Below are 26,668 nucleotides of genomic sequence, written 5' to 3'. Positions count from 1 at the left end.
AATAAATAAATAATAAAAAATATGCACTTTTTGTTCATTTGCATAAAATTGAAAGGTACTTTATGGGAGCGCTAAATAGGTGCATACAGTACTGTAGTACAATATGCTGCACCAAGGGACCTGCTTCAGGGAAATTCCGTCACAGCTGTGATTCAGTATAGGAGACGAGTTGCACTTTGCATTAACGTAACATAAGCAAGATAGTTTTGTCAATCACAGAAAAGGCCGCGTGCATCTATGTGCATGTACTGTACATTTGTGTGAATCTGACACTTGCGCTCACTTGCCCTGAAGAAATGGGACCGGGGAGGGAGGTGTCAGTCTAATAAATGGTGTGTTCACTTAATTGCAAACTAATCTACACCCGCACAAATATACCCCTCTCTGTAGCCGTATAATCTGTTGGTGGCCGAGGGCATGCATACAGTACTGTACACACTGCTGATACTTACACTCATACAGTACTGCACACACTGCTGATACTTACACTCATACAGTACTGTACACACTGCTGATACTTACACTCATACAGTACTGTACACACTGCAGATACTTACACTCATACAGTACTGTACACACTGCTGATACTTACACTCATACAGTACTGTACACACTGCTGATACTTACACTCATACAGTAGGCAGCAATAACACTCCACACTTATGATGACGGATTGACCTCAGAAGCAGATACAGGTGCCTTCTTCACTGCTCATGCACGGATTATGTTTTTGTGCACATGTTTTACCATATTTCCCCCGACATGAGACGGAGAGTTGTACCTAATCTATTAAGGGGCAGACACTCATGGCAATTTTTGCCTGTTATATTGTAGTTTCAACATTGAGTATTTTGTTTTATTATACTTCCACACAGCATCTGTATATTGCTGGCACACTTGGCGGATTACCAACTAGCATCAGGTAAAACCTAATTTGATATGCTATAGATACAGAGCTGGATGTATCCGTCATTGTCTATGCCTCAGCATAAGCCTTGGTATGGGCGTATAAAATATGCTGTTTTTGCACCTGTTTTGTGTCCAATATACTTTCAAATCAGCATCAGACCCATATTGTTCCTTAAGCAGCAATACTTTAAACATACTGTATTTACAATGTGACAGTATCTGTAGATTACATATTCTGATACTGAAACGTGACCTAGAGAGTATAATGCCAAGTTACCAAGCTACAAATGTTAACCCTTTGCTTATCAAAGTGAAGGGGCTATTGTGAGCTGGACAAATATGAAAGTGCTTATAATAATCTTACAGTACAGTACTAGGCATTGGGAAAGATCACTGGGAAAGATCCTGGAGGGGGGAGTCCTGGTAGCCATTGTTGGGGGGTGGAACAAATCACAGCATTTCCACAGCCCAGTGGAGTCACTGCATCAAACAGGGTCTGGAGCCACAACGATGCAATCTGTTAAGAATCTCATCATCCCACCACTTTCCTCTCCATTTCACTTGGAATTAGGCAGGGTGCAGGTAGGTAACCAGCTCTTTCGTGACCCTGTAGGATCTCCTCAGTATTTTGGAGTCTCCCAAACATTGCAGTAGGCTGTATGTGTGAAAATGGTTGCTAGAGAATTCATTGGCTACCATCTACTGAATATAAAAAAAATGTCTGCCTCTGTTATGGACAGGTTTGAATGTGAATTTACTAGGTCCCCTAGTAAAATGGGACCACAGATAAAGCTGTGTACTTATATTTATGTCATTGAGACAATGGTACTTCAAGATTGCATGCTAATGCCCATATTCAGGATCTGATTGCATGCGAGTCAACCAGGACTCTGTCTCTGGACTTCCACATAAAGTAATTTCTCCCCATGCCCTCCTTATGTTGTGAGGGCTCACTGACTGCAGTAACGCCAGAGAGCATTACATGTAATCTGTAAGTGCTGTGTGTTCCTGACCGACACATGCTATTTGAGGTCACATACTGTAAGTCACTTAAGCCCCTATAAACCGTGATCTGACCGTGCACTAGTCTACAGTGCCTCTAGCTTGGCCAGTGTTGCATCTTAAAGTTGGCATTCAGCCTTCATTTCATTTATTTGGATTTGTACCATAAATCAGCATTAGAATCAACCCAACAACACTGGACAACACAGACACAGTGGAGGTATAACACGCCACTTATGCTTACCCTGGCTTTTACATATTTCTTGAAAGGCAGAGGAGCAAGAAGAAACGGATATAATAAATGTAAGTCAAACCAAACCATGGCTCCTAGAATTACTCTGTGAGCAAACCATTACATACTATAGCATGCTGCATCATATTACAGCCCTAAAACTATAACCGGTAAAACATTTCCTGAACTCCACAATGCAGAGTACAATATATACTACCTGCAGCAGTGCACACGCCCTTAATCAGACATGTACTGTTACTGCACCGAAAGCCTAACACCACTCAGGAACACTAGCAATGTCATTAGGGGATGACTTACTCACCCAAGGGGAAACTAAAGTGTCATTATAGAGTTACTAGTATAAGACAGTTCTGGCAGCTGCATATGTGTACAACGTGTTGCTAATATGGGGCCTGAATCACATGTGTTGGCGATGTTATCGCTCGCTGCTGCTTACATGGAGCAGCAGTGACAGCACTAACATGGTAACGCAGCAGAGGGTTTAACACCTACTGATCCGTGTTGTGTAGTAGGACGCGGTATCGGATTATCTGCAACAACATCGGCTGGCTATGTGACCCATGGGGTCGTGGAAGCCAGCCACCGCGGGAGCTACCAAGAGGCCAGGAAATGTACATCCTCTGACAGGGATCCTGGCCTTGTCCCTACAAGGCAGTTGGAGAAACTGAGACCTTCATTGCCCCTCTCTGCCCACAAACAGTATCAGACTGTCAGTCCTTGACAGTCTAATGTCAACCTGCGTCCTCCCTTATAGACCCGCACTGCACATGCGCAGTAAGGTAGGGGGTCCGGCACATGTGCAAATAAATGAGCATCTGTACTTTTTGCTATGAGCTGCTGGTTCGTTGGGACTTCAATATGGTCCACTGGGGCAGATGTATGAAGTCTGGAGATGAGATAAACTGGAGATAAAGTGGAGATAAGGTAAAAGAAGTTGAAGCACCAGCCAATCAACTCCCAACTGTCATTTTCAAACACAGTTCATTGGCTGGTGCTTTATCTCCTTTCACTTAAACTGGAGATAAACTGGAGATAAAGTGAAAGGAGATAAAGCACCAGCCAATAAACGGTGTTTGAAAATGACAGTTGGGAGTTGATTGGTTGGTGTGTTATCTCCTTTTACCTTATCTTTACTTTATCTCCAGTTTATCTCTTTTCCAGGAGTAATGCACCACAAACATCATGCCAAATTCTGTGCAGGTACCAAGCATTTGACATATTCTCCAGGATGGGTCCACTCACACATTGCATTACATAATTATTTTTAGGATATAAATCCTTACTTTTAACCTCATTGTTGTTACAAAAACATTATAAAATATATTAATTCAGGATCATTGAATTCAGATTATTGTTAGTAAAGTTTGCGTGCCAACCACATGTAATAAACATCGCAAACCATTAACTACAATAGCTGCAGGAGATGTAGCGATCCCTCCTATTCACTAAGAGTGTCTCAAACTAAAAAAAAAATCTAAAAAGGAATAGGGGAAGCGATGTCCACAGCACCCAATCAAATTCAAGCTATTATTTTGTAACTTAAATCTGATTGGTGTCTATGGACAGTCCTTCTTATTCTTTTTTAGAAGTTTCAGTAGATCGTCGGACCGCTGGTCTATTTGTGGAGGCTCTCTATAAATATAAAAAGGTACTACTACATTATAGATTTACACATCTAGGGAACCTATCTTATGCATTACTGAAACACACCCGTATTCTTTATTGTTTACCATTGTCTGCTCCATTGGTACGACTTGCTGAATGTGTATCATCCGTATACTATTAGCGTGTCCCTTTAATGCATTTCCTAATGCTCCTTTTGGCTACAAATAAAAAGAAAGGTTTCTGAGACATGCCGTAATTTCTGTACAATGTGACTTCATGGGAGAGATTAACAAATACAACATTATATGCACAGTAAGCTTCAGAATGTGACAGTGAAAGTGAAAAAAAAAAAATCGGTACTCTTTACTTAGTTGGGCGCCAGCGATTGAAATCGCGGTCGTCGGGGGTAAAAATCGCGGTCATCGCGGGCATCGCGGGTAAATCGGGATGCCCGCGATGACCGCGATTTTCCCATAGGGAACAATGTTAAAAAGGCTGATTGACCGCGATTTTACTGTTAAATGCCTCAATGGACCCGATTTGGCCATAGGAATCAATGTTAAATGGGCCACAGAGCCCAAATAGGCACAATTGACCCTTAAATGTCCCCCCCAATTTTTAACGCCACCCCATGATCCACGCCAACCCGAAGCGTGGCGAGCGCAGCGAGCCCGCGAGGGGCGGCGGTACGCGTCCTCCGACCTTTTCATGCCCTACTATCCACTAGGGCGTGGAGTGAGAATATAATAGTGTGGCGAGCGCAGCGAGCCACCGAGCCCGAAGCGTGGCGAGCGCAGCGAGCCCCGCGAGGGGACGCGGATACCTTCACAGGTAGACGCGTCCCCTCGCGGGCTTCACAGGTGTCGGCGTCGCCACGGACACCTGTGAAGCCCGCGAGGGGATGCGTATAACTGTGAAGGTATCCGCATCCCCTCGCGGGGCTCGCTGCGCTCGCCACGCTTCGGGCTCGGTGGCTCGCTGCGCTCGCCACACTATTATATTCTCACTCCACGCCCTAGTGGATAGTAGGGCATGAAAAGGTCGGAGGACGCGTACCGCCGCCCCTCGCGGGCTCGCTGCGCTCGCCACGCTTCGGGTTGGCGTGGATCGTGGGGTGGCGTTAAAAATTGGGGGGGACATTTAAGGGTTAATGGGCTCTGTGGCCCATTTAACATTGATTCCTATGGCCAAATCGGGTCCATTGAGCCATTTAACAGTAAAATCGGGTCCATCGCGCCTTTTAACATTGATTCCTATGGGAAATCGGGAGCATCGCGTCGCGGGCATCGCGGGTACATTTATGGCCGGCCGCGACCGACACGATTTCCATGTTTAACATGGGTTTCAATGGGAAATCGCGGGCATCGCGTCGGTCGCGTCGCGGCCAGACATAAATGTACCCGCGATGGGCGCCCATCTAGGTAAAGAGTACCAAAAAATCATGCCAAACATAAATAACATGTTATATTGGGCCTTATTTTGGTTCATTCTTTCTGACAAATTCCTTCTTAGATGGGCAAAACCATGTGCACTGCAGGTGGGGCAGGTGTTACTTGTGCAGAGAGAATTAGATTTGGGTGGGGTTTTACTTCAAAGTGAGATCTTTATTACAGTGTAAAAATAAAGCAGTCAGTATTTTCCCTGCACAGAAACAAAATTACTCACCCAAATCTAATTCTCTCTGCACATGTTACATCTGCCCCCCTGCAGTGCACATGGTTTTGTCCATCTAAGAAGGATTTTGTCAGAAAGAATGAACCAAAATAAGGCCCATTGTTCTGATTGGCTGTAATGGGTACAGAACTAGCGACTGCACAAATGACTTCAGCAGACCTCTGCTTTCCCAAAAACATGTCCCCAGGGCTATCAATTCCATTAGCCCCCATACCTATACTCATCATGATTTTTTTTTTTTTTAGGCGGCCAATCTGCCCTAATTAGCACACTTTTCATCAAAAACACTGGTCCATGAACTTGTCACGGATTCAACGTGTTGTCACCTGAAAATAGAATGTTTTTCAGGTGCAAAAAGAAATAATATGGCAATAATTGTACAGAGGGAGAAAATCTTTTGCTAAAAAGGAAAACCTTTCACTGCGAATGGACTATTACCATTAATCTCCTTTACTGCTAATACACTTTCAATAGCACAATGATACTTTCTGGTAATTGCACAACAGCGTCACGCCGTGGCTGTAAAGTCCAATTGCCGGGCTCAGGATAAGATTAATAATACAGGCTACACATATTCACCAAACTGGGTGGGTGATAAGTCTGATAAGAAAGCATGGATAAAAGAGATAGCAGCTATACTGTATATGTGCTGAACATATGTATTATTGCCTTCATATAAAAATGATCATGGCTAAAATATTATACCCAATATTCAAATATTACAATCAAATAATGTGGCAAAATACTTACCAACATGTCGGCATTTCCCTCCAATTCATTGGCAAATGCTAAGAGATCTACGTTAGTACTGCTCTTGCCCACCTACAAATTACAGATAAGCTGAATAAAGTGCATATCTTCCATTGTATGTCTTACATAAAACGATTTGCAAATCACTCATTAAAATGTATTTAAAATTCATTACGTTTATATTTAATGACATTTAAGACATAAATACCATTGCATTGGTTTAGGACAGGCCACGGTCCTCAAGGTACACATAAGGTGGCCATCCGCTACTGCGACTTCTCGCAGTAGTGTTTGGCCAGCCAATCCCCCTTTGAACATTACAAACGGTTCTTTTGCATGTGGTCATGTGATCCAATGCGGTACATCGGATTGAATGTCAAACACATCTGATTTGCCCACTTTTCACCTGATTTTTATCCCCGATCCATCGGAATAGGGTGAAAAATGGCCAAACCCCTCAATGTGCCTTTAGGACTGAGGCTGGAAAGCGCTGGGATAGGAAGGGTTTCCATTAGTGATATTGAAAGAATAGCACATTTGTAAAGTGCTGCAAAGCTAGCGTAGAGTATTGTAATGCATACATGTCAGTACCCTAAGTAAGAAAATACCTCTGCTAAAAATGCATCAAAGTCTATTTCTTCAATTCCCATGGAACTAAAATCTTCTAAATTCCGCTTTCCTTTTTCATCCAGCAAAACAATATTGTTCAGGTTTATGTTGATTGTTTCTATCCGGTCCGATATTTCATCAACATACTGAAAAATACAACCGACAAACATTGGTGAGAGTGCTCCAAGCTACTAAGTAACCACATTACTAGTATACTTGCTCACTTTTACAGCTACTCTCAGGAATATTATAGTTCGTAACAGAGTTTCGCATGGTGCGCCTTGGAGGGGGCGTGTCAGGCTCCACCCAGAAGGTGTGTCTAGTTCCATATGTGCTCAAATGCTTGATGAGAGAGATTTCTAATACCCCTTCTACATCACCGTAAAAACACAGGTTTTTTTAGCCTCTGTGACCCAGGCCAGCGGTGGTGTAAATGGGTTAGCTGGAAAAAAAAAAAAAGTACATTTTCCCAGGAATCCTACCCAGGTCCTGACCAGGGTGGAACCTGGGGAGGACCTGGGTGGTGGAGCAGTGTGAATGGGTATAACGGGTCATCCAACCTGGCTCCCGTTTACAGCAATGGGGGAGCCCAACCTCCCGACCGCTGCATCCTGCGGTCTGTATGGAGGTTGGGCGGGGTGCGCACACAGCCTCCGCTGCTGTATGCTGTACTCTGCAGGCAGCAGTGGAGCCAGGGAGGAGGTAAATAGATGCCTGTGTGCCTCTGTCATTTTTGTGTGTTTAACTAAAGACTAGATAGACCAAGTGGTTCTTATCTGAATTAAAATTTCTATTACTAATAAAATATTCTCACCCGCAGCCACAGCTCACACTAAAGAGCATTAGCACAAGAAGACTACTGTTACACCGGTGCAGGTTGACTAGGTTGAGAGTCAACATTAAGGACTGCTGTGCCCAGATAACAGTCATATAGTGACTGCAGCAAATCACTGTCCTTGCAAATTCCTTGGTGGTACCCTGGCTTCAGTAAACAATCCAGGAGATTTGAATTAACATTAAAGGTCACCAAAAGGATCCTAAAAAATAGAAAGTCTCAGCCCTGTAAGTTATGTTCTAGCCACTGTGCTCTTGTAAATCTCACTGATTAGGTGCCTGTTGTGACTGGAGCATAGTAACAGGCACATTTAGGGGGAGATGTATGAAGCAGTGATAAGGGAGGAGAAGTAATAAAGTGTCTGGTACTTTGTCATCGGCCAATCAGCTCCTAACGGTCCCTTTTTAATCCCAGCCCATAACTTAACAGTCAGGAGCTGATTGGCCGGTGATAAAGTACCAGGCACTTTATCACTTCTCCTCCCTTATCACTGCTTCATACATCTACCCCTTAGAAAGGTTAAGCCTACCTGAGAGGCTCTCTCATCATTAAAAATGCTTGAAACACCCCCCCCCCCCCCTTTAAAATCCAGTCACTGCATGCCGTGTGGATCCCAGACAAACCTATAGTGTATCCCGTGAATCTTAGACACTGCTACCCCTGGGAATCAGGGCTGGACTAAGGTCTGTGGGGGCCCTGGACAACAAAAGGTCTTTGCCCCCCCCTTGGATGGAGACAGCCCCCCTCCCCCCATACAGAGGCAGGTCCCCCCTTACCCTGGTACCTGTGCAGCGAGGTCCATGCAGCGCTAGGGAGGCAGCGGAGTCCCTGCAGCTGATGGGCAGTCAGTGGTGGGGTCCCTGCGGCGTATGGGAACTAATAGAGCTACTAGTACCCATCTGCCAGAGGTACCCCGCCGCTGACTTCCCATCCTCCACAGGGACCCTGCCACTGACTTCACATCCGCCGACGGACCCCCCGCCCGCTCTGCGCTGCCCAACCCTGCTGCCTGCCACCGACCCGCCACCACCGCAGCAGTGGGGTGGCGGATGTGGGAGGCCTCAGGGCGACTGCCCGTTACCCCATGGATAATCCGCCACTGCTGGGAACAGCAGTAATTGCATCATGAATCCCAGCAATTGCATGTTTTGTGAATCCCATGCCGTACAAGTATCTTTCTTACCATGCTGATGTTCAGAAATTCATTGAGATTAAAAAGATTATCAATCTGGAGTGCTGTGAATATCCCCTTGTTTTCCTTGCAATCGCTAGAAAATATATAAAGAAATAAAATGCAAAATATCAATAATACACAATTGATTAGTATACTATAAACGAGCTATGAGACATTAATTATGCTTTCTAATTTTATAAACTAGATATTTATTTTATGGAACATCTGTAAACTCATCTTTCTCGTTTCTCCCTATATATTTAAATATTGTCCTACATTTGTGTCCTGTTGTGTTGTTGCTGCACTGCGTACACACAACAGCATACAACATGCAGCATTCACTTGGGATTGGGAGCCAGCTAGCATCAATGTAATAATAATAATAATAATAATAATAATAATAATAATAATAATAATAATTTTATTATATAGCACTCTTTCTCCAATAGGACTCAATGCGCTTAACAGATAGAATAAATGTAATACAGTACAGGAACACTGAAGTGCAGAAAACCTTTTCATAACAATACTTAAAGGAATGAAGGAATGCATGAGTAAACAGGAAATTCTTGAGTCTGTTGCTGAAGGATTGTAGAGTTGGGGTCCCTCGAACTGTGCGGGGAAGTGAGTTCCATAGAGTCGGAGCCGCCGGGGTAAAAGCTTGACTCCCAGATGAATTATGGGAGATTCTAGGTATTGCTAAAAGGCCTTCATCTAGCAGAACAATCTGCAAAGCGTCCTAACCTCTTCTGGTTAGCACCCCCTCCCCCACCCCCTAATTGTTTCCATCAACCCTCCATGAGCTTCTCCGCAAAAAATACATTTACCTGTAAACCTTTTCAAATGTGAGATTGACATTCGCATTTTGATACAAGACTCCAGACAGGTAATTTTTCCACTGTGAATTCAGCAGATAAGGTGTATCCAGAACCTGCGGAATCAAAAATGTGACTGTTACTCTGTATCTCCACCATCTAAAATGAAAGCAATAGTTAGTTTTCTATAGGGAATTATTATCCGATTATATTTCTGAGGGATATGTTCTGTGGAGGGACTACAGCAGATTTCTCAAATAGCTACAGTATATGTTTCCAGGGTCAGGGTGGACCAGCAGGACTATAAGAGATGAGGAGACCCGGCCTAGTGCAGCCTCCTACGGCTGGGCCCTCCCCACCGCTTACATTGCACCCATTATACAGTACATATTCCATTGGGGGTGGACATTGATTGTATAATCATTCATCTGATCTGCATGGTGGATTTGCAAGTGTGTGCCCAGTGATGTTTTCCCATTGCTACATGACCTCCTAAGAAACCATAAAACTATAGAGCACCAGCCGTAATAACCCGCGCAAAAACCTGGGTTTGCAGGTGTAAAAGCTCTATACTGGGTCATGAAACCAAGGATTTCAACCCGGCAAATGTTCAACCCAGATCGGGGTGTAGTGTAAATGGGTAACCCAGGTTGATGCGACCCGAGAGCCGTTCACTGCAACGAAAAAGTTGCCACCTCCGGTGACGTCACCTGCCCAGCATTATGCCAGGTGGGGACACCGTGTAAAAGGGGCCAAAAGCCGGGTTGCAACTGGGTTGAAGCTGGGTCCAAAAACCCGGATGGAACCCAGCATTTAGATGTAAAAGAGTATAAATTGGAGGCACAGTTCTGGCTACAACTGCTACCCAAAACAAAAAGCTCTCCGCCTATGGAAGTATCGCATCTTGCAACACAAACCCATTGATCTATAAGCTTGCTGCACAAATACTGTAGAGTAGGCTATGATGTCACTCAGAACTCTGTGACATTATCCTTTGTGTTCTATAGCAGACTGTACACCAGTAATTATCCAGCAAAGTATTACAAGTTATAGATCTTGCTCTTTGAACACCTCTATATGACATAAATTACTGGCAATGTACTGCTCATATGCAGGTAACAAAATAGTATGTAGAGAATGTAATCACATTTGTTACACCTTTAGTTTGTTCCGCAAGAAGCTTTTAAAGCAAACTAGTAACCAAACGCACAAACAGAAATCTGCTGAAACAAATGAAGACGAACGTAGCGAAAAAAATAGAGACTTTTTATTTGTGTCTGAAACAAAATTCCAGGGTGGCTGCTGGTGCCTGGAGCCCAAAGTGGGAATCAGCGAGTGACAGCTATGGGCTGTCATACAGGTTGTGGCTTGAGAAAGCATGCACAGCAAACTGAGCTGAAAGTGGGATTTCCCCCCGAAGCATCATATTTCTGTGGATTACATACCACTTCACACTACTCCTTTATGTAATGGAAAGATAACCTGTCTGAAGCATTTTACAGTGCCCTTCAAAAGTCTTGTTCACAAAATTCAATTAAATCAATGGAGCAGAACAATGCAAAATACACATTTCACATTAGATTTCAAACAGGGTTGCCGACCCTCCCGGAATCTGCGGGAGTCTCCCGAAAATCGGGTCCCCCCTCCCGACCCTCGGAAGGGTGGGCAACCCTCCCGGAATCAGGGGGACCCCCACTGAGCCCCCCCGATCACGGCATTAAATCCGTGGGTCTCAGAGGAGGGGGCGGAGCTAAAATGGCACAAACGTGTAACTTTAGCCCCGCCCCCTCCATGGAGATCAGTTATTGCGGCTATTTGCCTAATGGGGGCGGGGCTTAATGGTGTCACCGTTAAGCCCCACCCCCCAAACTCGTAATGAAAGATTCCTCTCCGGGCTTCTCCCGGAGAGAATTTTTTGCAAGTCAGCAACCCTGATTTAAAAGTGTCGAACGACTGGCTAGAAAGTAGTAAATAGTTTAAGTTTAAATGAAAGATCTACCAGTAGAACAAAGAATTGGAATTTAAAGATAAAATCTGATGAGTAAATTCTATTAAAAAATATTCCTAGGCTAGAACTCTAATATATCAAGGAGATGTGATGATTCATAAACATTTCTATACTGTCTCATAATATAACACATGTGCATTTATTTTGTGTATTTAGACAGACTGGAAACGCAAAGGGATAGATGTACTAATCTATGGTTCCGCAAAGCCACCGCAGCCAGCCCCTGGTGCTGGTTATAGAAATACAGGGGGACCCCATTTGACCCCCCCACACCTGTATTTCTGCATCCAGAACCAGCCGGTATATGGTCACTAGGTCAACCACAGGATGGTGGACATGCATTAGCTCGACCACTGAAGGTCGATAGGCCTTAGGTTGACACACTCATAAGGTCGACATGGCTTTAAGTAATCAGGGTCATTAGGTCGCGGGTGGTATTTCATGCCCTACCATCCACTAGGGCGTGGAGGGAGAATATAATAGTGTGCCGATTTCACCGTGCCCGAAGCATGGCAAGTGCAATGAGCCATTCGAGAGGACGTGGTTCACCAATTCAATGTCAATGTCGACTGTGTTGACATTCAGGTCGAAAACTGTGAAAAACACGTCAACCTTCCCAATGTCGACCTAATGTTTGTATCGACCTATTGAGCCTGACGACCTAAAGCCATGTTGACCTTTTGAGTGTGTTGACCTAAGGCCAGCATTCGTACCCATTCGATCTTAGTAGATTTCCCCCAAAGACTACCGTCTTCTCCCACATACTGTATGGTGAAACCCAGGGTTATATATATAAAACGGGTTGGGATCGTTTGGTCGAATGCATTATGGTCGAATGTCATTACATCGAATCCATTAGGTCGAATTGCTAAAAGGTCGACATGATTCTAGGTCGACATGGGAAAAGGTCAAAATGATTCTAGGTCGAAAGGTCATTAGTTCGACAGGTCATTAGGTCGACAAGGTCATTAGTTCGACATTGTCTAGGTCGACATTCACAAAGTCGACATGGGGTTTTTCACTGTTTTTTTACCTGAATGTCAACACAGTCGACATGGACACAGTTTAAAGTGCACTGCATCCCCTCGCATCGCTCGCTGCGCTCGCTATGCGTCGGGCACGGTGCCTCGCTATGCTCGGCACACTATTTTATTCTCCCACCACGCCCTAGTGGATGGTAGGGCATGAAATACCGCCTGTCAGCACATGTCGGCTCAAAAAACAGTGAAAAACCCCATGTCGACTTTGTGAATGTCGACCTAGACAATGTCGAACTAATGACCTTGTCGACCTAATGACCTGTCGAACTAATGACCTTTCGAGCTAGAATCATTTCGACCTTTTCCCATGTCGACCTAGAATCATGTCGACCTTTTAGCAATTCGACCTAATGGATTCGATGTAATGACATTCGACCATAATGCATTCGACCAAATGACCGCATCCCATATAAAACACATTCTTACCTTAAACAGAGACTTGTCTTGGAACGGCTCACAGACCAATTTCTGCACATTTCCACCAGCCAGGAATGTTACAATCACAGTAAGCATGAGGATCCAGGAGAAGATAAAGCTGAAGCCAACACCACTAAACAGCAATACACATTAATATTAACATGGAGAGTATACTGTATATTTTTATTTGTGTGTAAACTTCCGAGAACATAATTTGCAATTCAATAACTAACCCACACTGATGTTTGTTTTTAGAAAGACTGCAAAGAGTTAAATTTGAACACTTGCTTGCTATCATTTTTCAACCATAAATAAAGCAAATATCAGCATTTGACACCTTTTAAGAACCTTCAGTACTTTCCTTCTGGCCACTTACAGCCATCTATGTGGTCCTGCCGGACCTCTAGTGTCTTTCAGAACAGCGCAGCACAGCCAGCACTACCAGGAAGTGTGGATTCCGGGAGCACAGGTGCATTGTTAGACTGAAACCACCTGGGCAACAAACATGTAAATCTCCTCGGCAATGAGCTTGTACCCTATCCCTTGGCAATGAGCAAGTAACTACCCCCTGGCAATGAGCATTCAACCTCCCCTCACCAGTAGCACACGCAGGGGGGGTTTCTGAGTACCCAGAAACCCCCCCTTGGAGTTTTGCTGAGGGTATATTCCTAAAGCTGGGACTCTCCCCCTTTGATGGACACTAGTAGCTTGTCTCTACTGTTCCCAGAGCCAGAGATATCAGCCTTCCAGCAGCTGGTTACTGCTCCAGCTCCACACACCTGGTATCTGGTTTTATATACACATTGGTGGATTGCTCTGCCTCCTGAACTCTGATCCCCTAGTACCCAATAGCATTTGGTAGGTGGGATTCTCTAGTTTTATTTCCATTAAAATCTAAGAAATCTATTTCTGGAAACTGGAGATATCTGCAGTCAAGCAAGCTGTCCTCCCACCAGAAAATTATGAATAATAAGCCCACTCCACTATACACTCCTCCTCTGCATATTAAACATCCTCTACCACCCTGGAAGTTATGTATCAGGGCCCCTTCATTCAGCCCAATGCCCCCTTCTCCCACCCCATCTCCCACCATCTGTGCAGTAAAGGGGTAATTAGTGGAAATTACTGATCCAGGCCCTACATGCGGAGCGGTTGATATAATACCCCCTACCACCCGCGGGACGTCAAAGATTCCCCCACCCCTACCACTGAAGGATCGGTAGGGGCCCCAATACATTGATATGCTCAGGAGTCTACACTGCTGATATATATGTATATATATATTAATTTGGTCTATCTATAATACTTTAACTGACCCGGCATATACTGGGTCACCTAAGTGTCCATCTCCGTGCTTTGCTCCGCCCCTCTGGAAACCCCCTTCTGAAAATCCTGCGTTTGCCCCTGCCCACTGGCAATGAGCATATAACTCCCCCCCCTGGCAACAAGCATATAACTCCCTCTGGCAATGAGCATGATGCAGAAAACATCTAAAGCTGGCCAAGAATATTCTGAATATCTATAAGACTTCCATTATTTCTACTGTACTTAATAACATTGCCATACAGTAGTTCTAGAATCCACCACAGGATCAAATGGGGTAGAACACAAGCAATGCATGGTTTCCATAATATACCCTGCAGGACACCACCAGTCAGCAATGATGTCAGCAGAGAGAACTGACCGGTAGTAATTACATAAGGTAATTCGATATTTCGACGTTAGAGAAGTGAGAGGTGCTGCACAGAGCAGAGAACAAGGAGCCTGGTGTGCAGAGGCAAAATGTCCAGGGAGAAGGAGGTGGGTGGTGGAAAGTGATGAGAACTGGGGATGAGAGTAGAGCAAAGAGAACTAAGGGCGAGTGTGTGTGTGTGTTTGTGTGTGGGTGAGAACGCCCAACTGCATTTTAAAAAGCTTAAAGTAGCTACTGTACATAGGGCACTAGTTAGTCAAAGAGTTGAAACACCTTTCCATATATTAAGATAGTGTGAGTGTGCCAACCAATTCTTTTTTTTTTTTTTTCATACTGTGTAAATGGCAAAAATATACTATCTGTACAAGCTATACTCACGCCATTAGGAAGTTCCCGCCGGTGTTGGAGATGCAGCCTCTAGTGGTTGGGGAAGAATGTTGGTCATAACCAAAAGAACCACACAGCAGGCCAAGGAAGTAGAAGACAATGATGAGCGTCACCATACAGCAGAGGACGAGAGATCCCAACCACCTGTAATGTATAGGGGATTATTCAGGGGAGGATCCTGCTCCAAAGTGAAGCTGGGTTTTGCCATTAAATTATATCTGTCTAAAAGAGATACATGCAGACAAGTTTAACTTCATTTTTTCCCCTCTGAATCGTACTGGTCACACTGGAACTACGAAATGTTAAGACAGGAGCTAGAGCATTTCAAATGTACCTCCAAAAAGCAAGACTCCACAGTCTATTCCCCAAAAGGCCCAGCAGAGCTACTGTACAGTACGTTCCTAAAAACTGAACCAGTGGACAAACATAAACAACTTAAAAAGTAGTAGACCCTCCATGGCACTTAGAGAAAAGGATTTAATTTAAATATTTAAATTAGAACTAGAACTACTGTGGGACACCCAAAAAGTTGTCTATGAGGGAGGATAAGCTGAAAGTAGCATCGCAAAGCACCCTATAACAAAACCTGTTGTCTACTGGATGCAAAATGTAGTTGCCATAGAAACCTTTTACCCAGTAGACTAAACAAAGAGATAAAAAGCAAGACCTTATACCTTGCCACCTGAGTAGTATCCACCAACTACTACCTAAGTATTTACCCTGCCAGGGATCTGTTAGGATAATGCCTAACGCTGCTTAAGGGAATGGAGAAGATAAATAAGTCTTTAGCTAAAGTGCTGAGAAGGTCCTGTCGGGTATGGTATAACCTACCGACAGTTGGATTCCCACTGTCGTTCCTCCAACATTGGAATCCCAACTGTCAGGAGCCCGACAGGGGGGCAAGCGCATTCAAGCCCCTTGCAGGGACCCCCATGAGGGAAAATAGGCCCTGTAAGTCAGGATCCCAAATGTCAGGCTTGTAACAGTCGGGATTCCGTTGTCAGACAAACGACCGTCGGAATCCCGACTGACGATGAGTCATCCAGCACCCGGTCCTGTAACGCTGCAGCCATTAACAGCAGTGTTGCAAAAACTGAAGTATCAGCAGTCTTGCCTAGGTATAAAAAGCATGGCATTTCTACTTTATGGAAGTAAATGTGAATCTGTCCAATCTCCTGAGTTGCATAATATATATCCCTGTGTACACGATAAGGTGTAAAGCTTTCCATACATCAGGGCAACATGCATACGACCTGATCATATGCAGGTCGTGGAGCTGTCGAATCAGCGATTGTATGTGCTTTAAAGCACATACAATGGCTTGTTTGAGCATATTGATAGCAGACGGATCAGACGTACAGCACGTCTGATCAGAAGACCAACCACTTGACCCACAGTGTGCACACAATCTGTCGAACAACCAGTCAACTGTCCAAACTTGTTCTGGTTAATGGGGGCCTTAAGAGAGATGTAAGTTTACAGGGAAAATTCCACGTATTACAGTCAAACCCATTTTCTGTGATTCTACACTTTTCTAGAATTGACAGAGAGAGTGATAAAGTATAAAGAGATAAACGATCATCCAAGCAGCTCTTGTCATTTTTCAAACCTAGAACAGAATGCAATAAAGCGATTTTCAGGGGTTTTACCACATTTTGGAATGCACTAAAGCAGGGTTGCCGACCCTCCTGGAATTTCCGTGAGTCTCCTGAAAATCGGGACCCCCTCCCGGCCCCCCGAATGGGTGGGCAACCCTCCCGGATTCAGGGGGGTCCCCCAGATCGCGGCATTAAAATGCCGCAATCATCGGGTCTCAGAGGAGGGGGCGGAGCTAAAACAGCACAATCGCGTCATTTTAGTAATGTCACTCTTAAGCCCCACCCCCTGAGCGGCTGCTGAACCTCTCCTCTCCGGGCTTCTCCCGGAGAGGAGAATAATAAAGTCGGCAACCCTGCACTAAAGCCCCCACAGGGTACGCTGCTGGGGGCGGGGTGTTAAAGCCTAAGGGCTTCTCTCTGCACTGATCCATCATGGATTCCTCCAAGCATGCCCTGCATCCGGCACCTTCACTCGCATGTGCAGAGGTATATGCATGAACAGTGGTACTCCCGGGTCTCAGACCCAGAAGTCCAGCACCGGGGCTGCATTGCAAAGGACAGCTCTTATCACAAGAGATGTCCTTTGCGTCACTAATGTCATATCTTAGTGCATATGCGATTATTAAGAATGCGGTAGCCGGCGAATGCCAGTGATTTATGGCGGCGGATGTTAGAGCACCCCCCCCCCCCCCTTGTCTCTAAGATTAGAAACACGTGTGTCCCGTGCCTATATTTCAAATAGCAGCTCCAATAAATGATCGGTGGCTAAAGTGTTGGGACACTTGGAAACTTTCCCGATACTGATTGCAACCCGCATGTAAGGATGAGATTTGGTTGTGAGGGGGCCAGTTCTGTCAAGTTAATTGGATTGAGCCTCATATTTTTACTGTACCTCAAATACTTAATGCATTTCAAAGGAGATTTTTATATATATATATATATATATATATATATATATATATATATATATATATATATAGTCATTGGTGTACAGTAGGTTGTTTTGTACTCCTGCAGTAATAAAGTTGGAATATATCAGGTTCACTTCTTCAGGTACAGACAAGTTTGAAGATAATGTTTTATTTTTTTACAGATGAGTTGGTTTTCTGATGTAACTGTATTCAGTAAACTGAGAGGTTACTGCTGATTAGGATCGCCAAAGGGTCAAGCGGACTTCCACATGGTAGCGGGCATATCACTAATGAATGAATAAATAAATACAGTGTGATTCATCACCACACGTGCCAGTCTGCAAGCTCTGCTTGTACAGAGGACAAAGTATACAGCCACTTGTCTGGTGACATAAGACAATACTGATTAATTCCAACTGGCTGGCTGATTGGAACAAAAACCTGGTAATACAGTATCTGAATTACAGTTTTTGTCAGTTTTCCAGCATTTTGAAGCAAATTGTCAACTGCCATTTGCTCTCACCCATTACCAGGTTTTGTTCAACTGTAATCAGCCCACTTTCCAGCTGTGGCTATGAAGGTAGGAAAACCCAGAGTGGAGCTGTGTGCTCATAGGTGCAGCGCCGCATCCAACCTGCAACCCACAGGATGCCTGCACAGTCTGTAAAGCAAAGGCACCTACGAAAATGGGCACCGCCTTGGATGAGACAGCCACTAGAGGTCCTGCTAAACCACTAGAGTCTCTCAGAGGAGCACAGGGAGCCCAGCACTACCCAGAAGTGCGTATTCCGGTAGCTCTGGCACGCTGTTTGAAAGGAACCCCCTGAGCAACGACCATGTACCCCGTACCCACCCTGGCAACAAGCATGTAATTCCCCAATGAGCATGCAAACCCCCTCCCCCTGACAACAAGCATATAACTCCCACCAGCAACAAGCACCTACCCCCCCCGGCAATGAGCATGTAACTACCCATAGCAACGAGTAGGTACTTATGTAGTATCTGAGCGTCCGATTTAGAAATCGGATCGGATCGCATCGCATGCGACCAAATCGTATGCGATGCGATGGTCAAGATTTTTCCATAGGATTCAATGTTAAAATGGTCTGAGTCCATTTTAACATAGAATTCAATGGGAAAAAGGGGTCCTTTTCCTTTCCCCACTATCCAAGAGGGCATGGAGTTGGATATAAACCTGTGGCGAGCGTAGCGAGCCACCGAGCCCGAAGCGTGGCGAGCGTAGCGAGCCCCGCGAGGGGACACAGAATACTTTTTAAGAAAAATGCGGCCGCTCGCCACGCTTCGGGCTCGGTGGCTCGCTGCGCTCGCCACGCTATATATAATCAACTCTATGCCTACTTGGATAGTGGGGAAATGAACAGGACCTTCTTAACATTGAATCCTATGCAAAATCGGATTGAATCGCATCGCATCGCATCTGATTGTATGCCTTAAGGTAAGGCATACAATCACAAAATCGGCAGCCCAGATACTACATAAGTACCAACGAGTATGTCATACCTGCAGCAATGAGCATGTAACTCCCCATAGCAACGAGCATGTAATTCCCTCAAGAAATTAGCATGTAATTTCCCCCCTGGCAACGTGCATGTAATCCTCTGTGGCAACGAGAATGAATTCCCTGGCATTAGACAATATACCTCTGGCTACAAGCATGTAGGTAAGCAGCACTTATGTGGTAAAATATGTAGTGGGCATTTTTTTGTGTGGCACAATACGTAATAAGCATTAAGGTGTGTGGTATCATTTCTAATGGGCATTACGGTGTGTGGCATTATGTGTAATGGGCATTATGATGTGTGGCATTATGTTGAATGGGCATTTTGGTGTGTGGCATTATGTTGAATGGGCATTTTGGTATGTGGCATTATGTGTAATGGGCATTATGATGTGTGGCATTATGTGTAATGGGCATTACGATGTGCGGCATTATATGTAATGGGCATTATAGTGTGTGGCATTATTTCTAATGGGCCTTACAGTTTGTGGAATTGTGTGTAATGGGCATTACGGTGTGTGACATTATGTGTAATGGACATTACAGGGGAATGATTAATTCTGAAGCCCATATACATAATTAAGTCACCTTTTATTTAGCTTGCATTAATGCCCCATAGATGGTGATAGACACGCCCCTCCCACGGTGCACCCACTAATAAAAAATTTCTGCTTGAGAGACCACCCTTCTCTCCCTCAAGCACACCTCAGAGACCCATTCCTGACTTTGCAGTGAACCAGGTTCTCTTACCTGGCTGCAAAGCACTCTCTGAGGCTGGACTGCTCCACTTTAACTCCTTACAGGGCAGTTGTGAAAAACATCACTCTCTGGTGAAAGTAACCCTGTTTCACCACACTATATATAAACTGCAGTTGAACACAAAAATAATATTTTTTTGTGATCCCGCATGACTAATCTAAAACAAAATGACACAATGGCCCTTATTCTGATTGAGTCGGATGGCTCCAAATGCGGACGGATGGCAGATGGTTGGTGTTTGCGCATGTGCAGAGGCGTATCTGCGCATGTGCGAACGCCTCACACGTCCGAACACGGTGTGAGGTCCGTGCAGAAAATGATTGTACAGAACCATCCGAGCAGGGGGTGGAGAGGGGGGTGTAGGGCTGATTTTGCTCATTACCATATGCGTACGCCCCCGCGTTTCATGGGCGTTCCCATGAAAACGCTGGGCGTACGTATGGTAATCCGGCAGTGACGCACGGGTGGAGGGCGGACATATGACATAGCCGGATGCCAGCTGCCTGCCCATATCCCTGCTTTTGTACAGAGAAATGCCCAAGTGGTCTGGAGCGCTCGGTGCTGCCTAACCACTCGGTCCAGCAGGCGGGGCTAAGAACACGCGGTTCCTGTCTGAAAATACGCATCTGTCCGATTCAACTAGAATAAGGGCCAATATGACATAGCCAATTGTCAGCATATGAATGCAATTCTGAAATGATTATAATGCTAATGTGTGAAGCCCTGAGATCAAGAACAAACCGGGAACTTAACACAGATGACAGAAGAATTGGAGAATATTAAACACTCGCTGAATGAGATCGGCAATGCTGCAACTGCCATAGGCCAGAAGCATCTTGTCACCTATGCTGGAGATTGTAGGTGTATCAGAATGGACCCTATACCCTCACAAATAAGTACATCTCTGTCTCCTGTACTCATCCCAATCTTAACTAAAATCTGTAACCTCTCTTTCTCTACTGGTGTCTTTCCTTCATTGTTCAAACACGCAGTTATATGACCAAAGCTCTCTCTCAAACTACCGTCCCATCTCCCAACTTCCATGCACCTCCAAACAACTTGAAAGACTTGCTTACACTCGCCACACACACTTTTTTTTTTCTTTCAAAATATATTTTATTGAACCTCAAAAATCAAAGATAATAACAAATACAGAAATTAAGAGCATAGAATCGTATGATTGAGGAACAAACCACCATTTTCCAATATTTCTCATCAATATACTGTATAATGATCAAGAAAAGATTAAGTAAAGTGACTCTCGCTGTCAAACATTAACAAGGAAATGAGTGCCAAGAGAGAGTTAACTCCCATAGGGGTTCCATTACATGGAGTAAAAAGGGGTTTAGATATTCGGTTTACAGCGAGACCACTACTAAACAGCAGTTATGAATAATATAATAAAAGAGATCAGTAAATGGTATTAGTAAGAGCAGTAGTAGCAAACATAACATTAACCACGACAACATCAACAACAGAAAGAAAACTTATAACTAAAAAAGAAGCAAGATATCTGCCCGCTCCTACCCCAAGCCATCAACCCATCCATGGACCAATCCAGCCATCCAGCAGGAGACCAAGATAGAGGAAAAGAGAAATGGAAGAAGTGATAGGGAGAGAAGAGGGAAACATAAAAAGGGCCATTTGTGGGCAATTAAAGTGCGATGGGGGTCCTATTTTGAAGGGCTTGGAGAGTGTACCATGAAGTGGACTGGAAACAGGTCTGAATTGCCAACTCCGTTCCAGATGGTAAAGTCTGGATGTATTTCCCCCAGCATTTAAATGGTGCAGGAGTCATAGATTCCTTGTGCAGGGAGGTTTCCAGCCAATCCATGGTAAATAAAAAAAGTCTAGAAGTCATCATTTCCAGGGAGGGTGCAGTATCCTGAATCCCCTGTTGTAATATAGCTTTCTTGCTTGCCGCCGAGAGAATCACAAGGAGTTTTTTATCACTCTCTGGCATGGATACTTGATCAGCTACATAGCCAATTAGAGCCCAGGATGCGTTACACTGAAATTGTAGTTTTAGAGAGTAAGTGGCATAGTTATGTATAATGTTCCAGAATGTTTGTATATGAGGGCATGCCCAGAGGCAGTGATAGAGTTCAGCTCCAGGGGAGTGACATTTTGGGCAATCAGAGGTATCCGCAACACCCATCAGGTGGCATCTTTTAGGGGAAAAATAGGCCCTGTGGAGGATTTTGTAAAACATTTCTTGGTAGGATCTATAAGGGATAAGCTTAATATTTAAGATCAATGTGGATAAAATAACATCAGGCTCAGGGGTTGAAGTTAGTGAAGCCCATTTATGTAGGTCTGGGAGATCAGTGTCAGTGTCTATTTCTGGGTGGATGCGAGCATATATATTAGAGATAGAGTGGGTGCAAGTTCGGATAACAGAATCTAAGGAATTTGTGATGTCATGGGGTTGAAGTTTAGAAAGAATAGATTGTAAGTAGTGTATAGCTTGAAAGTAAGCAAATCTGTGGTGTGGAAGGAGATGGAAACGTGTCACGGCCTCGTCAAATGTCAATGGGGCATGAGAGGTGTTTAAGAGGTTTCGTAGACATGTGATACCCGATGAGCGCCAGGTGCTAAAAGGGGGTGAGGTGTTACCAATTTGGAACTCCAAGTTACCTGTTAATGGAAGGGATAGCGAGTGGTAGTGTTGTAAGTTAAGAGACTTCCTAGCTCGTCTCTAGGCATAGATGGTGGAGGATAAAAGAAGGTTGTCAAAGTGGGCAGACTTAAGTTGGGAGGGACATGCATGTAAGAGAAAACCAAGAGAGACGGGAAGACACAGTTGAGAGTCAATAGACACATCGGTGAAAACATTAGAACCAGTGATCCAGTCCACCGCAAAGCGGAGAAGAGAGGCTAGGTTTTAGTAATTGATATTGGGTAGGATGACTCCCCCTCTCTCAATGGTCTGCATCAGTTTGGAAAGACTAATCCTGGGTTTCTTAGAATTCCAGATAAATTTGGATATAATGGCGTTAATGGACGATAGATCAGATTTAGTCAGTAAAATACGGGTCATTTTATAACACATATAGGAGTTTGGGATAACTGGCCATTTTAAAGAGGTTGCATCGGCCACACACACACTTTCTTAACTCGCACAACTTACTGGACCTGCTTCAGTCATGCTTTAGTTCCCAACACTCCACAGAGACAGTACTGACTAAAGTTGTGAATTATCTGGTCACTGCTAAGTCTAAAGGCCACTATTCACTACTGATTCTTCTAGATCTCTCTGCTGTTTTTTTTTTTTTAAACATTAGTTTTTATTGGTTTTATACGATAACAAACAAAATCATACGGTACAGAGGGGAAAAAAAAAAGGGTAACATTCAGGGGCAGGTAACATAAAGGAGCAAAATAAAAGGTATACATATGGATACGATCATAAGTGTAAGTATAAATCAACCTAAAGTGTACGTATCAGTCAAAAGGCACTCAAAAGCAATAAGTAGCGCGGAGAGGTTAATCAATAGAGTGAGATCAGTGGCCCATCTGTAATAGTCAGATATGAACTAAGGTCTGGATGTCCAATATTCGATCCATCCAAGCCATTTGATTAACGGGTTGGAGGACGAGGAGGAGTAACGCACTCCAGCTGATTCATATTCGCGGTGGCTTTGAACTGCTTGTTCAATTTGAGGGATAGTTGGGGTTCGGGTGGATCGCCAATTCTGTGCAATCAGAGTTTTAGATGTGATTAGGATGTGGCCCATAACATATCTGTCCTTATTAGTCAGACCTCCGTTATATAAATGAAAAATTGCTACTTTTGGGGTCGGGGAAATCGGGATTTTCAGAACCGTTGAGATTAGTGCAAACACAGCTGTCCAAAAGTTGGAAATATATGGGCATTCCCAGAATATGTGTAATAAGGAACCTACATATCCACATCCCCGCCAGCATAGATTAGAATTAGTTGGGTTGAATTTATGCAATAAAACTGGAGTCATGTATAGGCGGTGAAGTAATTTATAGTATTGTTCGGTATGGGAAATACATTTAGACACTTTGAAACAAATTTGAAATATTTGGTGTCATTCCTCTTCATTGATACTTTCATTCAAATCCCGTTCCCACTTCAATAAAGATGAAAATTTTACAATGCCCGACGGTTCAACCAATAGGTTATACCACCAGGTGATTCCTCCTCTACTATTTGCACAAGTCAGTTTATTCTGAATGTACAAAGGGATTGAGGACACAACATGGGGAGTAGGAGTTATATCGTATAGCCAATGCCTAAGTTGAAGGAATTTAAAAAAATCCTTATGGGAGAGGGAAAACCGGGACTGGAGTTGTGAGTAAGATAACAAAGTACCTGAAGCTGTAGCTTCAGCGAGTGATAGCACCCCTCTAGAGACCCTGTAGCTTCTCTGCTGCTTTTGACACTGTTGGCCACACACTTCTCATAAAAACACTACAATCCCTAGGTCTTAAAGACACAGCCCTCTCTTGGTTCTTATCCTACAGTACCTATCTAACTGCTCCTTTAGGGTTTGTTTCTCTGATTCTACCTCCTCTTCGCTACCTATCTCGGTTGGAGTACCTCAGGGTTGAGTTTTAGGTCCTCTGCTTTTCTCAATCTATACCTCATCTCTTGGCAAACTAATCAGCTCTTTTGGATTTCAGTATCATCTGTATGTGGATGATACTCAGCTCTACCTATCCTCCCCTGACCTGTCCCCATCTGTATTGAGCAGTGTCTCTGAATGCCTTTCTGCTGTTTCATCCTGGATGTCATCTCGCCACCTCAAACTTAATATTTCCATAGACAGAATTAATTATATTACCGATAAACCAATAAATAGTAATTTCCAACCTGATATCTCTATTGCTGTTGAGAATATGACAATCACTTCTACCTCTCAAGCTCGCTGCCTAGGTGTTATCCTTGACTCTGAACTTTCCTTTGTACCCCACATTCAATCTGTCTCAAAATCATGCCACATGCACCTAAAAAACATATTCAATATTCACCCTTACCTTACACAAGACACTGCAAAAACTCTAATCCTTGCTCTCATCATCTCACGCATTGATCATTGCAATAGTCTCCTTATTTGCCTTCACCACTACAGTCCATCATGAATGCAGCTGCAAGGCTAATCTTGCTAGCCAGACGTTCATCGTCTGCAAAGCTACTCTGTCAGTCACTTCATTGGTTACCTGTATTCTATCGTACTTGATACAAAATTCTCTTACTTACACACAAAGCCATAAACCAAACTACACCAACATACATATCTTCTCTTATCTCAAAATATCTACCAACCGACCTCTAGGCTCCTTCCAAGATCTGCGTCTCTCATCCACACTCATTACTCGCTCCCATTCCCGACTGCAGGACTTTCTTTGGGCTGTGGAATGCCCTCCCAAGCACAATAAGACTCTCCCTCAGTCTCCAAACCTATAAACGTTCCCTGAAAACTCATCTCTTCAGGCAAGCTTATCAAATTCCAAAATTCCCCTGGCAGACTGGTAGTTCCCATGGGGGATCCCCACTGCAGTCCCCCTAGCCCACCCCAATCCTTGTGAATGGATCGGTGATTATGCAAGTCGCCGAAGCCATTTGCTACGGGAGCTGCACATGCGCATAACAGACCATGCGCAATCCCTAAAACATCAGAACTGTCACCTGAACTGTGATCCCAGAATGCACTGTGACCTACTGGAACATGTCTTATAGCCACAGTTGAAATGCATATTTGCCAGACCTCGAGCTGCCCCTTTCTGATTTTTGGGAGCCTTCTGGGCAATCCAGGAGATTAGGCAAGTATGCTGAAACAATGGAGCATGGATGGGGCACATTTTTTATTATGAAACCATGTACGGGATATGTGGATGGGGCATATTTACACTATGAAACCATGTAGGTGTGTGGAGTCAAGAACTGAGATTTCACAAAGTACTGTAAATGTGGCACATACTATGTGCTGTGGCACCGAGATGGAAAGGGGAAGTAGGTATTCTTTACCTAGGCCTGTTGGAGGGGCCAAGAGGTGGCTGAGTCCCACACCTCTCCATTGCAGACAGTGGGACATTAGACAGTGAGAGAGGAGACTTACTTCAGCAGCCTCTGTCCCCATCTCAGCATGCAATGTGTGCCAATTGGGGAGAGGTAACTGCAGAAGCGGTCAGTCCTCTCTCACTGCCCAAAGTACCGCTGTCTATAACGGGAAGCGATTGCATCACTGCCCACCATAACTGACCACACTGCGTGAAGCACTCTGCACAAGATGGTTCCCTTCTGTGACTATGCTTAAGTGACACCCTGAAACTCCCATTATATATACTGAGAGAAGAGGCCGGAGATCCGCAATGCTGTGTATGTTCGATACAGCACCTAAGCAGTTTGCTCAAACTCACTATATGCGGCAATATACTAGAGATGAGTGGTCCGGATTCTCCGGAATCCGAACCGCTCCGAACTCAGCCAGCTCGACGACCCGCGCTCGCGAGTTTCCAGCTTTGTTCGGAAACCCATGCGAGGCTGAACACGGCAATCTGGCATCGGATTCTCGTGAGACGCCAAGTCTATAAAGGCTCGGTGTCCCGAGAATTCGGTGCCCTTTCACAGTCACACTTCCACAAGCTACGCACAGCTCTGCAGTTCAGGGGTCTGGGGGTTGTGCAGAGGGGTGTTGTGCAGTGCAGAGCGGTTTGTGCAGTGCAGAGGTATTTGTTTG

The 26,668-nt window shown here is 44.4% G+C and overlaps 1 protein-coding gene across 14 annotated transcripts in view; it reads right to left on the bottom strand.

Moving 5' to 3' along the window:
- Positions 1–26,668, bottom strand: part of PROM1 (prominin 1) — a 179,075-nt gene that overhangs the window by 29,088 nt on the left and 123,319 nt on the right. For 10 of the 14 annotated variants that reach the window (XR_014464771.1, XR_014464862.1, XR_014465005.1 and 7 more), the window contains 8 exons: positions 15,163–15,315; positions 13,101–13,224; positions 9,639–9,742; positions 8,821–8,905; positions 6,802–6,948; positions 6,194–6,265; positions 3,895–3,987; positions 2,156–2,173 (listed from right to left, as the gene is read on the bottom strand). Coding sequence is in view for 11 of the 14 variants with exons in the window: in XM_083163594.1 (XP_083019720.1) it covers positions 2,156–2,173; positions 3,895–3,987; positions 6,194–6,265; positions 6,802–6,948; positions 8,821–8,905; positions 9,639–9,742; positions 13,101–13,224; positions 15,163–15,315 (796 nt within the window). In the remaining 3 variants the exon portion in view is untranslated. The remainder of the gene's footprint in view (positions 1–2,155; positions 2,174–3,894; positions 3,988–6,193; positions 6,266–6,801; positions 6,949–8,820; positions 8,906–9,638; positions 9,743–13,100; positions 13,225–15,162; positions 15,316–26,668) is intronic. The other 4 variants (XM_083163596.1, XM_083163598.1, XM_083163606.1 and 1 more) reach the window with 1 other exon arrangement.

This window comes from Crinia signifera, chromosome 1 (genome assembly GCF_055691185.1).
Source record: "Crinia signifera chromosome 1, ASM5569118v1, whole genome shotgun sequence".
NCBI lineage: Eukaryota > Metazoa > Chordata > Amphibia > Anura > Myobatrachidae > Crinia > Crinia signifera.
Note: the sequence above shows the minus strand (reverse complement) of the source record. Positions and strands in the feature narration are given on the sequence as shown.